General features: G+C 43.1%; 1 protein-coding gene and 1 long non-coding RNA gene across 2 annotated transcripts in view; one reads left to right on the forward strand and one right to left on the reverse strand.

Annotated features, from left to right (window-relative positions):
• Positions 1-3,038, forward strand: part of LOC142143684 (autoimmune regulator-like) — a 30,059-nt gene extending 27,021 nt beyond the window's left edge. Inside the window, exon 13 of the mRNA XM_075201722.1 lies at positions 1,798-3,038. Coding sequence (XP_075057823.1) covers positions 1,798-1,857 — 60 coding nt within the window. The 3' untranslated portion in view covers positions 1,858-3,038. The remainder of the gene's footprint in view (positions 1-1,797) is intronic.
• LOC142143685 (uncharacterized) overlaps positions 1-17,672 on the reverse strand; it is a 70,929-nt gene that overhangs the window by 16,124 nt on the left and 37,133 nt on the right. The gene's annotated exons all lie outside the window — the stretch shown is intronic.

Genomic DNA, 17,672 nt, shown 5'->3' on the forward strand with positions numbered 1-17,672 from the left:
GCTGGGCGTGACATGATGATGTCACACCCGGCATTCAGACAGTCTGAATGGAGCACAGAGCAGCAGAGAGGAGGGATGCCGGCGCCGCAATCACGTGAGTATTAATATTTATTTATTTTTACTACCCAGCGCCCCCCACCAACGACCGAGTGCCCCCCCCATCGCAAAAAAACAAACAAAAAAAACCTGTTAGCGCCAGGGCCTGGGGCAGGCCCCCTGGCATGCCCGGGCCCGGGTAATTAGTACCCGCTCCCCCCCCCCTCTCGGTGGCCCTGTTAATCATATACAACACTGAAGGAACGCTCAAGCACTTCCCTTTCACAATACTATATCTCAATAAAATCTTAGAAGATATAGAAAATACATTGAACTTATCTATTCTTTATAATAGAAGTCCTTTTCAGCATATAAGTCTCGCAAAAGGCAATAATAAAACCGTAGGTTCCTCTGTGTCTCCCTTCTATCGTTTCACATGTGTGGAGTCTAAAAAAAGATCTTTTCAATATATCTTCTGTTGTAAAACAAAAGAATAGAAAACTCATTTAATATATAATGAAAGACACACAACTTTAAAATCCTCACAACTTTAAAATCCTAGAGTGAACTCGTACCAGATCTAAGATGGTAATAGGCATTTACCGCACAAAGGCTGACACATCCGGATTCTTTTCTTCTCAATGGGTGATTCCTAAAGAGTAACTCTCCAGGTGGACCTGATCTGCACCAACGCGTTTCAACTATGGATAGTCTTTTTCCACACACAAGAAACAATAGGAGGGAGAATTACATGGTGATGTCAAATACAAGACACAGAGGAACCTACGGTTTTATTATTGCCTTTTGCGAGACGTATATGCTGAAAAGGACTTCCATTATAAAGAATAGAAGTTCAATGTATTTTCTATATCTTCTAAGATTTTATTGAGATATATGATTGTGAAAGGGAAGCGCTTGAGTGTTCCTTCAGTGTTGTATATGATTTAGTTATCTATTTTATACGTGGTTTTTGGGTATTACACGTTAGGAGGAACATTAGCTGCATTCCCTTCTTAAGAGCGCCTGTTTACAACTGTTACATTGTATTTTTGTATTCAAAACCCTCTTAAGTTGGCCACACTTCGGGGGGTATTCAATTGTTGCTTTTAACGCGCTAAAACAAAAAAAAACGAGCGCTCGAAAAATATTAGTTTATACGGTAATATGCGCGTAAATACCGTTAATACGGTAGTTTACTCGCTGAATTTCATCTCGCAGCTCAGGGAGCTGCGAGATGAAATTTAGCGAGTAATTACCGTATTAACACTAATATTTTTAGAGCGCTCGTTTTTTTTTGTTTTAGCGCGTTAAAAGAAACAATTGAATACCCCCCTTCAAATCTGTAGCTCTACCTTTCACTTACTCACTGCACACAGAGCCAGACAGTGGACATCTTTTGGCAGAATGTTTGCCCAATAATGAAACAATCAATATCAATTGATTTATTATAATAATATTATTGGACATCACGAGCCATGTGCCTTTCAGTACCGGGCCAACTGCCCAATATCAGCAGCTATAGTGCAGTGAATTTGGCAGCTTAACATGACTTTGCAGTAGTCCTTGCCAGGAAAAGGGTGCACACTTGCATCTGGACACATGTTGCATGCAGGAAACATACTGCCTGCCGCCCACAAATACTGGGCAACTCTACTTTAACATTGCAGTTTAGAGCTGAGCTAGAACATGCATCCCTCTTCTAACTCTATCAGTACCTTTTGTATTTGCATCCTCATGTGACATTTTTGTCTTTTCTGACAGAGCTCATTTGATTGCTTCTTACAGTGGGCGTTCCTGAATATGACCCGGCCTGTGACATGATCTGACATCTCATCAACAATCATCATCTACCACCAACTCTGCAGCACTGTACAGAGAATATTTTTGTCATTCACATCAGTCCCTGCCCAATTAGAGCTTACAGCAGTGTTGGCTAACCTGTGACACTCCAGGTGTTGTGAAACTACAAGTCCCAGCATACCCTTCCAGCAATAAACTGCTATATATTGGTAGAGCATGCTGAGACTTGTAGTTTCAGAACACCAGCAGTGTCACAGGTTAGCCAACACTGGCTTACAGTCTAAAATCCATAACACAATAGGGTTAATTTTTTTCAGCAGCCAATTAACTTACCAGTATCTTTTTTAAGTGTGGGAGGAAATCAAAGCTCCTGAAAGAAACCCACACAGGGAAAACATACAAACTCCACACAGATACAGCCTTGATCAGGAGTCAAACTCATGACCCCAGTGTTGTGAGGCAGAAGTGCTAACCAATAAGCCACAGTGCTGCCCATATATAATCTCTTTTAATATATTCTGCTATTCACTTGAGTTTCCTTATAGGGAAATAAAGGTGATTATACAATTCCAATAAAGAAATATATATCCGGACCAGTGTGCTAACAAGTGATTGGTTTTGTGTTCTCCTTCAGGCTAATCTTTTATGCAGCCTAGCTAGTATGTAGGCAATTGTCCTGGGTAGCTTGCTTATTTCCTGTGCTTTCACAGCTGGCTGACCCCGTGATCTTCTCATTGGTCTCTTGTGGTTCTTTCTACAAATTAATTTTTTTAATAGAAATAGTAATACACTAACTAGTGGTTCCCAAACTGGACTCCTTGGGGTGCCGCGGCCAAGGCCAGTGATGAGCAAGGCAGGGGACTACTTGGTAATTATTTTGGCTTAGGGGTCCCTCGAAAAAATTATAGGGACCCTAAGTGTGCCTCGCACTGAGAAAGTTTGGGATCCACTGCACTAACTGTATTACTTCACAAAGCAGGCAACATTCTGAGCCACACATCCTCTCTGCTGTTTCTGGCTGGAAGATACTTTAGACCAGCAATTCCCAACCTTTTTGGCCTAGTGAATTACCCACAGACACAGAGGGGAAATGATTATTTTTTTTTCAATGTTAAAATGTTTTCATAAATTAACATCATGAAACAAATATGAATAATATGTTTACAAATGCAGACAGTTATAACTAATATGTTTAATTAATAAATAAAATATAGTAAAAAAAAGTTTGTTGCATGAGTTTTCCCATTACCCATAAATCTTTGTGACACATCAGCCTGATATCATTACACAATTGTGTCACACTGGTTGGGAATCACTGTTTTAGGCTGAACTTATAGTTGACCATGCAGCAGTTAATTTATGAACTGTAGCGTTTACCATGACAATAATCTGAATGTAACGGTGATTGTCTGCACCACTACATACAGGATATCATTCAATCTGATCCCCACAGCCCAGAAATTCTTCTTCAGAGACAAGTGTCTGCTGATCACAGGGGCAGATCTCGAATTTTGTTTTGGGGATGGAAGGGGGGGAATGCGGCCTCCGCCCCCTTTTTGGCAGGTAAGGCTGCCTGCGTCCGCACACTATTCTGCAGCTCCATTCAGCAAAGACAGGCAGGTAGAGTACGCTGACCGGCCAATCCGATTGCTGGGTAGTTTTTTCTGTATGTCTGTCTCTCCCGTCACGGACAGGCACATAGTGTGTCGATGCAGATGGCACGCCCCTGGTATGGGGGTGGGGCCAATTGCCCCGATAGTCCCTTCTCCCTGCCAGTGGCTAATGATGGTCACAGGTTATTGCTGGATGAGTTCTCTCAATGGATGTATCTACAAACATCAACATAAAGATCATAGGAATTGGCGGTGTCAGCATGAATAAAACTATAATTCAGCCCTTCAAAAACTCAATGACCGTCTTCAGTCAAACTATGTTCTATGGACTCTTTAGGCGACCTTAGGGTTCTCGGCTTTCTCAGCTGTACTTAAAACAGTCCTGTTGTATAAAACGAGGCAACACACTCGCTGTCCATAGGCACACACTACACACTAGGCAGTTCTTTGTGGCATGATAACTAGAGATGCTCACTGAGCCCCGTGAACTGGTTTTGGTGGATCTGCACTAGCTTTGTGTTTTGGTTTTGGCAAAAGCCCTTTTGTTTTGGATTTTTTAGAAAAATCCTAAAATATGCTATAATCACATAATTTTGCTCTTTTTTTGTTCCTACATTATTATTAACCTTAATAACACTAATTTCAAGTCATCTGCAGTCAATATTGACCACCTCACAGTTCACAATATTGTTTTCAAACACTTTCGGACAGATACTGCAGCAACCTGGCTGGATGGTAAGCGACAGAGCAATGATTCAAACACACGGCAGTTCCTAGCACATCTAGGACACATTGGCGAAAAGCAGTAGCAGAAAAGAAAAATGGGAGTCCGCCAGCCCTACCACCCACCCACCATTATGTTGGATCTTAAAAAGGAATACAAAAATCGCAAGATCCGATGATGTAATAATGACATTTTGCCTCGTTTTCAATTCCGAGGGCTCGGCTCGGTACTCGGATCTGCTAAGTTCGGGTGTGTTCGGTTCTCGGGGGAACCGAGCCTGAGCATCTCTAATGATAACACTATATAAACTGTGTAATTATATCAGAATACCGACAGAACACACCTTACATGCAACATCATCATCTAAAGAAACTAAAATATTCTTTGTACAACAGAGTACATTAATATAATAGAGTTACAACACAACACATTTAGGAACAGCTCCACCTGCTGTCCCTCCAGTGTAATCCCTTCAGCAACATTAAGTCTAAATCTGTTGCAGTATCTCACCTCATTGTCCTGGCCCTATTGATGAAGGAGCTTGCAGATGCTCCGTGGTATGATTATAAACAACATTGTTAGCTTAAGGAGAAATTTGGTTCCAGTTTGGCTGCCTTATACAGCAAGTTTCCCATCATTGGGTCTTTAGCAGGATTACAGCAGGGGGGTATTCAAAAATAAATAGAACATGATCTTTCAATTTTGAAAAGTATATAAACACTACTTTGCAGTGTGTGAACTTGCCTCTGGTGTCACATAGTCCTGCTGCTTTCATTGATAAAGTTGTCAGCTGCCCTGTGTTAAAGATTCACTTTTACACTCTATTTTTCATTACCTATTTTCGCCTACAATACAGATTTCTGGAGTCATAAGTTTTATCATCAAGAGTGATAAATTTCGCAGCAGTTCTGTATAAAAGATGGCACCATACGATGTGTAAATTGCAACTATAACTCATTATAACTCGCAGTGATTTCTGTCACTAGTTCACTTGTTTTTTAATACTGATAGTGATAAAACACACACATGCAGAATTACACGTACCAACATACAATGCATTATGCTGCTGTATACATGTGCACACACATTCTGATGGTCATACATGCATCATACTATCCGACTCTGGCAGATGTGGAGGGAAGCTATAAAAAGAATAAGTGGATGCGGCTTGATGACATTGCCTTTTCTGCCTCTGCAAACTTCTCCACAAACATAGCTATCTTCAGCCTTCAGTGGAAATCTGGGACCATTCTGCCTTATATCATAGCCCCATTGTTCAGGCACGCACTCAGGAGGGTTTCCAGTTGCTCGGAACACTCCACCTAATCTTGCTCATTAAATACTTTTGAGTTCTTAATGAACATGTGATACACATGTACAGTGCTGTAGCCACAGCATAACTAAATTGGTTGGAATTAGGCTGTTGCACAGGCTCAGTAGTGATGACAGCAGCTCCTCCTACCTCCAGTTTTCTGTCTGCATGGATCAGCTCAGATCGGTCAGCAGCACAAAGGTACGTTAATAGTATTGTAAATATCCAGTGCACCTGACAGTCTGTATTAATAGAAACTATTTAATACTGTCCCAATATGCAGCACTAAATAAAAAGAAAATACACAGCTAACATTTGTAAGGTCCATTTAATTGCAGAATACCAGAGCTGCAACATTATTATGCATGGGAGCAAAAACAGCCGATCAGGGTATCGACAGAATTTACATAATTTTAACAAGTGTTTGTTTTTTGTTTTAACTGTCGGTGGTAACTTTTTGGGTCATTGAGGATGCCTCTATTCTCAAGGGATCGTCCTCGACTGTCACTATACCCGAAGGCAAGTAACAGCAAATCCGATGCTGTCGCTGTGGTTCTCTTAGTTTGGTCTTGTGAGATTACCATATCTCATGAAAACAGACTAAGTACACACCGCACACACACTGACCTGCAAGCTAACATCAAGCGTATAAGCTGCTAGCTGACTGTAACCGAGAAAGAAGAAAAAGAAGATTTCTGCAATGCAGTCCTGTAGCCTGAAAAAGAAGAGGAGCAGGGCCAGAAGAGAGAAAGGTCAGTTTAACCTACTGATTGGCTGGGGGGGTTGTGTGATGAATTGGCTGGGGGGTGATGAATTGGCTGAAGGGGTGTGTGATGAATTGACTCTGGGGTTGGGTGATTTGGCTGGGGAGGTTGGGTGATTAATTGGCTGGCAGATTGGGTGATGAATTGGCTGGGGGGATGATGGAATGGCAGGAGGGATGGTTGGTGAAATGCCTGGGGGTGTCATAAATTGGCTGTTGGGGGTTGATACAATGGCTGAGATAGGGGATGACTTTGCTGTGGGGATGGCTGATGAAGTGACTAGTTGGATGGGTGATGAAATCGCCATGTGTGTCATAAATTGGCCACTGGGTATGTAATGAAATGGCTGGTGGTGGGGGGGCATGATCTCTGTATTGTTTGGCGTTTTTGAGGATGCTCTCTGTGGTCTCAGTTGCCACTAGAATGCTAAACACTAGTCAGATGGGGCTGGTAGATGTTTATAAATAATTTTCATAAATTTAATTGTCTATATTTGGCCATAATGGAATGTTGTGCTTGAACAACTTCATCAGTCAGAGCTTGTTTACATTTTGCAACTCCGTTCTGCACAAGATTTGCGTCTCTCATCCACCCTCATTACATCTTCCCATTCCCGGTTACAATACTTTTTTCGGGCTGCACCCACTCTATGGAATTCTCTTCCTCGCACAATAAGACTCTCTTCTGGTCTACAAACTTTCAAGCGTTCTCTGAAAACCCCCCCTCTTCAGACAAGCTTATAATATTTCTCAACCACCCTCTTAACCTCACTACATTACCCTATTACCACCCGTTACACAATTTCACACAAGACAACTACCCCTTGACCAACATTGTTGTGTGACAGGATCATTTAGCTTATGAGTCACTTTTACCTTTGCAGTCCGGCTGGTCCGAAATGCAAAATGTAGACTTAACCTCATGTGTCAAACTCCCATTATCCCATAGATTGTAAGCTTGCGATCAGGGCCTTCTCACCTCTTTGTCTGTATTACCCAGTTTGTTTATTAGTTTACTATCTTTGTCCCCAATTGTAAAGTGCTACGAAATATGTTGGCGCTATATAAATAAATGATGATGATAATATAATTATTGCACATTTTCAGTACAGAACTCCAAGTTTCCAGAAGCCAGCGAAGTGACAACAAAGCTCCAAGAACCAGCAAGAGAGATCACTGCAAGATCAGGTAAAAGAGAACAGCGCAATTTGTGTAAATTTGAATGTTGAATTTAACTATGAGTATGTCAACGTGTTGCTCTCTATATGCAGCATGATATTTTAATGTTTGCAGTATGAAGGTATGAAGGGTGTTTTATGTGTTAATAAATATTTTTATTATTTTGTAAGACTGGTGACAATTCTTTTATTGAAAACAAGAGTCTGCTAGAGCACTTTATATATATATATATATATATATATATAGTTATTCTCACAGTGCTGTTATTTTTAGTGGTTTCTTTTGTATAGATTATTGATAAGTATGCAAGACTCCTCTGAACAGCAGCAGTGAAGGATTTGTGTCTATTTATTTAAATAATAATATATATATATACAGTGGCCGATGTGAGCTGGTATATGGTGGTATGCCATACCGCCACTGCTGCTGACTTCAAAATACAGTTTGTATCAGCTATCAATGATTAAATCTGTAGTAAATTTGGACACATAATCACATATTTGTTGAATATGAGTATAAACACTGGGGGGGGGGGGGTTGGGAGGGGGGTCAGCTACCACTGTATTAGCCTAGGGTGGCGGGAACCCTTAATCAGGCCCTGCTGTCACATTAACACCTTCCATGCTTTGAGTCAGTTGTTACCCGACGTACCACCTGAGTGTTTCCAATTGTCGCCATCTTGTCGCTCGTTACCCACCAGCCATCGTTTAAACAATACAACAGATCAGTCTTAGCAATACAACCATCCCACAATAGGCATATTGAAGCATTGCCAGACGTTCACAGTATAACAGCAAAACTCCACTTTCTTCACAATTATTTCAGTACTGTGTCCTCTGCATTCTCCCATCATACTTGCATTGAGCATAGTATTTCCCCACAGATTCTACCAGTACTGTGAACTGCCGGTATTGCCCACAATGATAATACTAGTTATGTGTCCTAAATTATAATAGAACTGATTGTCTCCAAGCATTTGTGTGGCCAGATCCCCCGACTCCGGCTCCGGGAGGGTTAATACCTGGCACCGGAGGGGTTAACTTCCCCTAGGTGCAGGGTAGTGTATAAATGTAAAGTGGTCTATTGTTGCAGAATAAAATGAATATTACTTAAACGTTTAGTGTGTAGGTGCTGCAGTGCTGGTAGTTAACCGGCGTGCAGCACCAGAGGGATTAACTTCCAATGCTAGGCATCGGGAGTGTAACTATAGGTATATTAAATGTAAAAATGTGTATTTGAAATGTATGAAATGTGAAGTGTAAATGTATATAAAGTAAAACAGCACTAACCTTGTGCTGGGGCTGCAGAAGAATCCCCTTCACCAGCTTCAGTGGCTGCCGGAGGGGCTTAGTAACCAGCTTCCTGGAATCCAATGGGTTCAGGAGGTGCAGTGGCTCCTGGGGGTCCCAGGAAGCTAAGTCCCTAGCTGGAGCTCAAAGAGCTTCAACTAGCGACAGGGCAGGAACTGCTGCCCCGAGATCTAACTGCTCTCCCCTGGTACTATTTTCAGCCAGGGACCAGAGCAAGACCCCGGAGCCCAGTCCCTGGAATTCAGTTTGGAGCGGGAGATTTAAAAGATAAATCTCCCTCCCCAAACAAAACAGCACCAGGGCAGGAGGGTGGGCTGAGACTCCCTCTCCCTGGCAGCTCGTGGACAGGGGGGAAGTATGCTCCCCCTGCCACTAGCTTCTATGTAAAAAGGTGTTAACCTCTCTGGGCTGATTCACGTGCATGCTGAATAAAATCAACCCAAAATCTAATCCATTTCCGGCTGTTTTGAGGTTTGGACCCAGCTTTCCAGTACCACCGCTCTACCCACTACCCAACAGCTCTGGCCAGTGTGATAGGCCAGGGGGAAATCCATCCATGGCAACCCTGATCTATAGGAAAAGGTCAGGGGTACCAGCCAAGGTGTACCAGCAAGGGGGTACCCTAGCAGTGACAGTTACCCAGAAGGAACGCGGTTCTGGATGCCATGAAGGAGTCCAGTGGTGGCAGCATTTTAAGCTCCTCCTACTGCGGTAAGAGGGCACACTTGGGATAAAGAAAGGGAACGGTGGCAAAGTAAGCCCACCTGGTTCCCAGCAACAGCAGACAGGGTGGCATAGGCGGTCCATCCTGTCACAATGGCCCTCATTAATTACACTACCTGGTGTCCCCTGAGAAGGGGAAGGGGGGTGGCAGATGTGACCTTAAACCAGAACTGTACAGTTTATGTGCAGCCTGTGTACATAGCATGAGAACTTATTTCACTCTGTCCAATTGCAATAGTCGGGAATGGAGCGATTGTATTCTAGTCTATTAGATCGAACTGAATCCTCCTAAACTGTGAATTGCAGCAGCTGCTCTCAGGTAAGGAGCACAATCTAGATCCAGGCTTCGGGAAACATCACTGGAATGCACCCCCCCCCCCCCCCCCCTCCATTTAAGTAGGAGTGTTAAAAAGCAGACATATCCTTTAACTTTGCAATCATATATACACTTGTATGAGACCAAATATGTATTTGGGCATTACAGGTATTCTTTTGTGATTATGTAAATCTCAAGAGTGGAAAATGAGCTTATAGGGCTGGAGGGCATTCAAACATTTGCTATAGGGTCCAGTACATTCTAATCATGCTCCGGATTTTAGGTAACATCTATGTATTGCATATGTTCTCCGTTGTGTATATCTAATTTAACTACATGTTAACAGGTATTCAAATTGGTCTTATTGTTTAGTTAGTTGTGGTTATTGTTTGACCACATAGTTTGTTTATCGTTTATCTATTCAAAAGTCCTTTCTCCTGTAAACACTATGGATACATTACTAATCTTGTAGTCGTCCAAAGACACTGAAATAATTTGAACTTGTTGGAACCATTTCTTGGAAAGAACATAAAATATAAGTCTCTGGCTATTAGCTGTGTCATCCATTCACTTGGAGTCATGTCAGTGGAATGCAAGGAGCTAAATTCAGACTGGTTCAGCAGATAGGAAAGGTCAGATATTAACCTTAAACTGTGCTGATATGCAGTACATTTAGTTGTCTCCGCCAGGGGAGGGCTGTAGCCCTGGGGGCAAGACTCAACTCAGCAGTCTATTAGGAACATTTTAAAGGAAAAATAAATGCAGGTGACTCAACCCAATGTAGCCCACTATGGGCCCGGCCCGGAGGGCAGATGCTCCCTGCCCCCCAGCCCAGCCAGCCCCTGCTCTGCAGATACACAGGTGCAGACCTACTTTACACTGTTGGGAAGTGTCTTGATTCAGGCACATGGGAAAAGTAAAAATGTCACTTCAAATTCTTACCCCACAACTACTATAGAATCTACCCCTTCATTAAATTCAGTTTTTACTATTTTCCCCTAAAATACTGTTTATTGGAGCCTCATTCATGTCTTCAATAGGTCATGACAGTAAGGAGGTATAAGGTAGAAATGTGTTTATTAACGTGCTGTCTGGTATTAAGTATGTCTAGTTGGTCCAAATGACATTCACTATTTCTGCCATCTTTTATGATGTGTGAAAATCAGGTAGTTGTGCAAAACAAAAAAGGTTCTACGACCACCTGCTAAACCAGGATAGAAAATGCACAATCTCCACCATGTGAGGCTCATTTAAATACCTTGGCTAACAACATGAAATCCTATTTTGCATATGGGTGTGATATGAGACACATTCTGCACCTAGTGTGCATTTAACTGGCCAGTAGCAAAATGTGGCACCACTACAGCCATCTCCATCATGCACTTACCCAGTGATTGAAGTGGGAATTTAGAAGTGGCGGTATGAAATGCTGAGTGAATGGAATGATAGTTTTACAATGATGGTAGTAGGTGAAGTAGCGTTATGGCATACCACCGTGTACCAACCCACTACGACTCCTGCACTTACCAATATAAACTGGCACAATAATAGAATAGTAGGCAGGCAGTGCCACAAAATGGCATTTGCGCTGTGGTTCTGCATTTTTGTAGCTTCCTATTGAAACCTTGTTATTGTGAAGATATCAAAACAGTGAAGAGCAGCCATTCAACAAATTCTATAAAGAAACAGCAATAAAATATTTGAAAGAAGAGAATGAGTGTAACTATTTTTTGAGTATACATACAATAAGAAGTTAATCAATTTTATAAAAAACAGTCTCACATTCTTTTTTATGTCTCTTACAAGAGTTCCTCTTAAAACTCTTCTTACAAGGATTGAAATATATTTTAATACCTAAACAAAAGTGTAACAGGTTACAATACTGAAATACTAGCACAAACAAAAAATGACAAACTGGCACGAAATATATGTAAGAAAATTATTTAATAATAATATGAAAATAATAATATGAAAATGAAGGATTTCCATTTGCCTTCAAATCTCCAAGCACCCCCTGAAATCTCTTCTCTTTAGGCAAGCTTACCAAAAATCTGAGCCACAAACAGACAAAGCGGTAAGAGGACCCTGCTCACAGGCATGCAATGTAAAGGACAATAGGAGTGCTGAAACATGAGATTAAGTGCCACATATTGCGTATTTGTCCAGCCAGATTGTAATGGGATAAATGCTTAGTTGAGCTATATGATCCAGTCAAACAGGAATATTGTCCCGTAGATCAGAGGGTTGTTTGTGTAAACTGTGTAGAATGAAGGTAATCTGGTACAGTAGCCTAGTTATGTTATGAAAGTGATCCGGGAATTTGGTAAGCTTGAAGAGGTGAGTATTCAGGGAATGTTTGAAGGAGGCTAGAGGAAAGTCTTGTGTGAGGGATGTATATGGTTGCAGTTTTGTTCATGGTCCTGTATGTTAATAGGAGTATTTTATATTGGATTCAGTAAAATACAGACAACCAATATTGGAACTGACAGAGAGGAGCAGCAGAAAAATGTGGAAAATTAGTTTAGCCACTGCATTTCAAATATACTGTAGAGAGGAAAGCAGAGCTGGATTAAGACCCCTAAATATATATATATACATATTGTGGCAAGAGCCCGCTACTGCAGAAGCACACGCGAACAACTTCTTCCTTTTTATGGTGCTTTATTGTCAGGATGGTAAATGTTTTGACACTGTATACTTGTACAGCAATCATGGAGACCCTAAACACTAGCTATACATAGTCCAGCTTTCTCTCAGGACCAGCCAGCTCACCCAGCGTTGGTCTCAGTGCACAAATGATTTAAACAAGCTTTTATACCTGATACTCCTCCCCCAGCCTTAGCTTGATGGACAGGTGACACACCCACCTTCTCTTTAAAAGGAAACGCCCATCACTGGCTCTGTAATTCAAACAGACACACCCTGTCTGTTTGCTGAGAGGAAGGATTTCAAGTCATGTAAGTTAAACCAAATTTAAACTATTGCTTTTCATACATAGGTCTTTACATTCAATCTAGGTCCATTACTGCACAAATGTTTTACTCTACTTCCCTGGTTTCTCTGCATATTGCCAGCTAAATGCCTCCTTTTCTTACATATCCCTCCCCCTAGCGTCTCCAAGTAGTGGGACGCGGACTTCGCGAGGAGCGCATATTTTCGTGACAACGCATCTGCATTTTTGTGTAGAATCCCGGGTCTATGTTCTACTGGGAACTTGAAAGGTTGCAGTGCCAAGAAGCAGCGGGTTACCTTGGCATTTACCTCCCGGTTGTTCTGCATCCATCTCAATGGTGCATGGTCTGTTATTAAGGTGAACTCTCTGCCTAGGAGATAATAGCGCAGAGCTTCTGTAGCCCATTTTATGGCGAGACATTCTTTCTCCACAGTGGCATATTTTTGTTCCCTTGGAAGCAACTTACGGCTTAGGTACAGGACAGGATTTTCTACTCCATTCTTCTCCTGTGACAGGACTGCACCTAAGCCAACACCAGAAGCATCAGTTTGGAGGAAGAACCTCCGGGTAAAATCCGGTGCTTGTAGAACTGGGGAGGAACAAAGAGCTAACTGAAGATCAGACCAGGCGGTTTCTGCAGAATCAGACCAGGTTAATCTATCTGGACAACTTTTTTTTAACATGTCCGTTAGTGGAGCAGCTCTAGTGGCGAAGTGGCTTACAAACCGCCTGTAGTAACCTACTAAGCCTAAAAAGGTTCTTAACTGTGACTTTTTCTCTGGTCTTGCCCAATTTTTGACTGCCTCCACTTTGTCTAGCTGGGGTTTGACATGCCCTTGACCAACAACGTACCCCAAAAATTTGGCTTCTCTCATGGCTATGGCACATTTCTCTGGGTTAGCTGTTAACCCTGCTGACCTTAATGAAGCTAAGACCGCTTCAACTTTGGCTAAATGTGATCCCCAGTCTGGGGTATAAACCACTATATCGTCCAGGTAAGCGGCTGCATAAGCTGTGTGAGGTCGTAGCAATTTATTCATGGCGCTTTGGAAGGTGGCAGGTGCCCCATGCAATCCAAAGGGTAGGACTTTATATTGATAGAGACCATCAGGGGTGGAAAATGCAGTCTTTGGCTTGGCCGTGGAAGTCAGGGGAACTTGCCAATAACTCTTTGTTAGATCAAGGGTTGTCAAATAATTGCTACCAGCAAGATTTTCCACTAGTTCATCCACACGTGGCATTGGATAGGCATCAAACTGCGACATACTGTTTAGGCGCCTAAATTCATTGCAGAACCTAATTGTTCCATTGGGTTTCGGGACAAGCACAATGGGACTATTCCACTCACTAGTGGACTCTTCAATCACATCTAACTGGAGCATCTTCTCGACCTCCTTTCTCACGTCCACCCGTCTGGCTTCTGGAATACGATACGGCTTCTGCTTTACAATGACTCCTGGCGCAGTGACAATGTCGTGTTCGATTAAGGTAGTGCGCCCAGGAATGGAAGAGAAGACATCCCTGTTCCGGCGAATCATTTCTTCAATCTGTTGTCTCTGCTGAATGGACAAAGCTGGCTCTATGGGCACTTCAGACTTTTCAATGGCAGTACTCACGACCTGAGGAGAGGTTTCCTCATCATGCCAAGGTTTAAGGAGGTTAACTTGATATATTTGCTCCTTCCTTCTCCTACCTAACTGGCGGACTCTGTAATTGACAGGACCGACAGCCTCTAGAATTTCATATGGACCCTGCCAATGGGCGAAAAGTTTGCTTTCCTGGGTGGGAACCAGGACTAGGACCTTGTCCCCAGGCTTGAAAGATCGAACAACAGCACTTTTATCATAACTTTTCCTCTGTCGTTCCTGAGCCTCTTTTACATGTTTCTGCACAATGGGCCCCATCTTTCCTAGCCTCTCATACATTTGGGACACAAATTGTACCAGATTTGGCTTCCTGGGACCTTGCTGCTCCCACCCTTCTTTTAACATATCCAAGATACCCCTGGGCTGTCTCCCAAACAATAGCTCAAAGGGACTAAACCCTGTTGAAGCTTGAGGTACCTCACAAATGGCAAACATCAAATAACAGTGTCCCAATCTTTTTTCTCTTGAACCACTGCTTTCCTGAGCATGTGCTTTAATGTGCGGTTAAAGCGTTCCACCAAGCCATCCGTTTGTGGATGGTATACAGAGGTGTGAAGTGCTGTAACCCCTAGCAACTGGCACATGTTCTTCATCAGTTTAGACATGAATGGAGTACCCTGATCTGTGAGAATTTCTTTGGGTATTCCCAAGCGTGTAAACATCAATACAAGTTCCTTAGCTATGGTGCTGGACTTTATGTTTCGTAGGGGAATTGCCTCTGGATACCTGGTTGCATAGTCAAGCACCACTAGTATATATTGGTGCCCACGTGCGGATTTTTCCAGTGGCCCCACAAGGTCCATGGCTATCCGTTCAAAGGGAACTTGTACTATTGGTATAGGAATGAGAGGTGCCCTGTACATGGGTTTGGGACAGGTTCTCTGACAAATGGGACAGGACCGGCAAAACTTTTTCACTGCCATGTGTACACCGGGCCAGTAAAACCTAAGCAAAACTCGTTCACGTGTTTTATCCTCCCCTAGGTGTCCCCCACAGACATGTGTGTGTGCTGCTTTTAACACTAGGGGTACATGGACCTGAGGAACCATTAATTGTTCTACTTTTTCCCCCTGTACATTAGCAATTCTATACAGGAAATTATTTTTAACAATAAAATATGGTATACCTTCTGCAGGCTGGGCGGCTTTCGCTACCCCATTTACCTCAGTCACACTTTTAAAGGCATGTTTCACAGTGGCATCATTAAGTTGGTCTCGAGCAAAGTCCTGCAGAGGAAACAAAATTGGTATTGCAGACCAGTCTGTATCCTCACTGACAGGCGGGGTGGGCTCATCTGCGACATCACCGACCAATGCTAGTTTGGACTGTCCATGTTTCGCCGCAGGTGGATGCTTTTGTGGAACTCTTGCTGTGTCTCCCAGGATGGCATTCCGGTTTGGCGGTTCCCAAAGATTGATGTCCAGATGTTGTGGACTCTTAGGCGGTTCCTTTAAGACCGGGCTTCCGACCGTTGCATCAGTTGCCGACATGTCCGGCCGGATCTGCTCACCGAGGACATCATTAAACAGTGGGAAGTCTCGCCCCAAAATGAGTAGATATGGGAGTTTAGGTGCTATGGCAGCTACCACCATAACAGTTTTGTCTTTGAGTGTGACTGGTAGTATTGTTCTTTCATACTCCTCTGTCGTGCCAAGTACGCAAAGAACCTTCACCTTGGGCAACCGAGAAGTTATGGTTTCGGGTAAGGCAGAGCTGGAAACCAATGATAGTTCACTCCCCGAGACAACCAAGGCCAGAACAAGGTTTTGGTTGATTAGCACAGTCACCTGGAACAAACAAGGACTTTCTGATGTGGGACTCATGGTAAAACAGCTTGGAAATGCAGGCCCAATATGTGCCACGGAACAGTCCCTGGGTTCCTGTAGTTTAGGACACTCTGCCTTAAAGTGGCCTAGCTCACCACATTCAAAACACTTCAGATTAGACAGCTTTGCACCTGGCCCTCTGTCCGTAGCAGTTTTGCCATTGGGCCCTGTAGCAAGGATTGTCAAACCTGGCATTTGGCGTGGCAGCGGCTTTGGCACAAATGCTGGTTCTTTAGTCATTTGCTGTAGCGCACAAAACCTTTCTACCACGGTGTCAAGCTCTTCATAAGTTTGTGGGTCTGATTGCAGAACCCACCTTTGCAAATCGCGGTTCAGCCCCCGGATGCAGTGATCTATCGCCAGAACTTCAATAATCCGAGAAGGCGAATTCTCCTCAGGCTGCAGCCATTTCTTTAAAATTTTAGAAAGCTCAGCCACTTGCGCTCTGACCGGTTTTTCTTTATCATAGCGCCATTGGTGATAGCGCTGGGCTCGGCCTGGCCCAGAAACTCCAATGCGAGCCAATATCTCAGACTTTAGGCACAGATAGTCAGAGGCCCGTTCCTCATCTAGATCCATATAAGCTCGCTGAGCTTCACCAGTCAGATATGGCGCCAGCCTCTCAGCCCAATCTTTAGGAGGCCATTTGCCCTTTTTGCAAGTCTCTCAAAGGACACCAGATATGCTTCCATGTCATCACCTGGCGACATTTTCTGGAGAACAGGACCAAGTGGTTCATTCCTGTCATGCCTCACCTGGCTTAACTCCTCTCTTAAGAGCCTTGTGTTTTCCACCTGTGCCTCGGCAACTCATAGCATCTGAGCTTGCTGTTCTTGCTGTACAGTGGCCACCTTCACAAGAGTTCTCAGTACTTCCTCCATGTTGACGTCTGCGCGGGTTGGGTAGCGGAAACTTGCTTCCCGGAGTATCCCACTTCTGACACCACTTGTGGCAAAAGCCCGCTACTGCAGAAGCACACGCGAACAACTTCTTCCTTTAATGGTGCTTTATTGTCAGGATGGTAAATGTTTTGACACCGTATACTTGCACAGCAATCATGGAGACCCTAAACACTAGCTATACATAGTCCAGCTCTCTCTCAGGACCAGCCAGCTCACCCAGCGTTGGTCTCAGTGCACAAATGATTTAAACAAGCTTTTATACCTGATACTCCTCCCCCAGCCTTAGCTTGATGGACAGGTGACACACCCACCTACTCTTTAAAAGGAAACGCCCATCACTGGCTCTGTAATTCAAACAGACACACCCTGTCTGTTTGCTGAGAGGAAGGATTTCAAGTCATGTAAGTTAAACCAAATTTAAACTATTGCTTTTCATACATAGGTCTTTACATTCAATCTAGGTGCATTACTGCACAAATGTTTTACTCTACTTCCCTGGTTTCTCTGCATATTGCCAGCTAAATGCCTCATTTTGTTACAATATATATATATATATATATATATATATA

Source organism: Mixophyes fleayi, chromosome 3 (genome assembly GCF_038048845.1).
Source record: "Mixophyes fleayi isolate aMixFle1 chromosome 3, aMixFle1.hap1, whole genome shotgun sequence".
NCBI classification, from domain to species: domain Eukaryota; kingdom Metazoa; phylum Chordata; class Amphibia; order Anura; family Limnodynastidae; genus Mixophyes; species Mixophyes fleayi.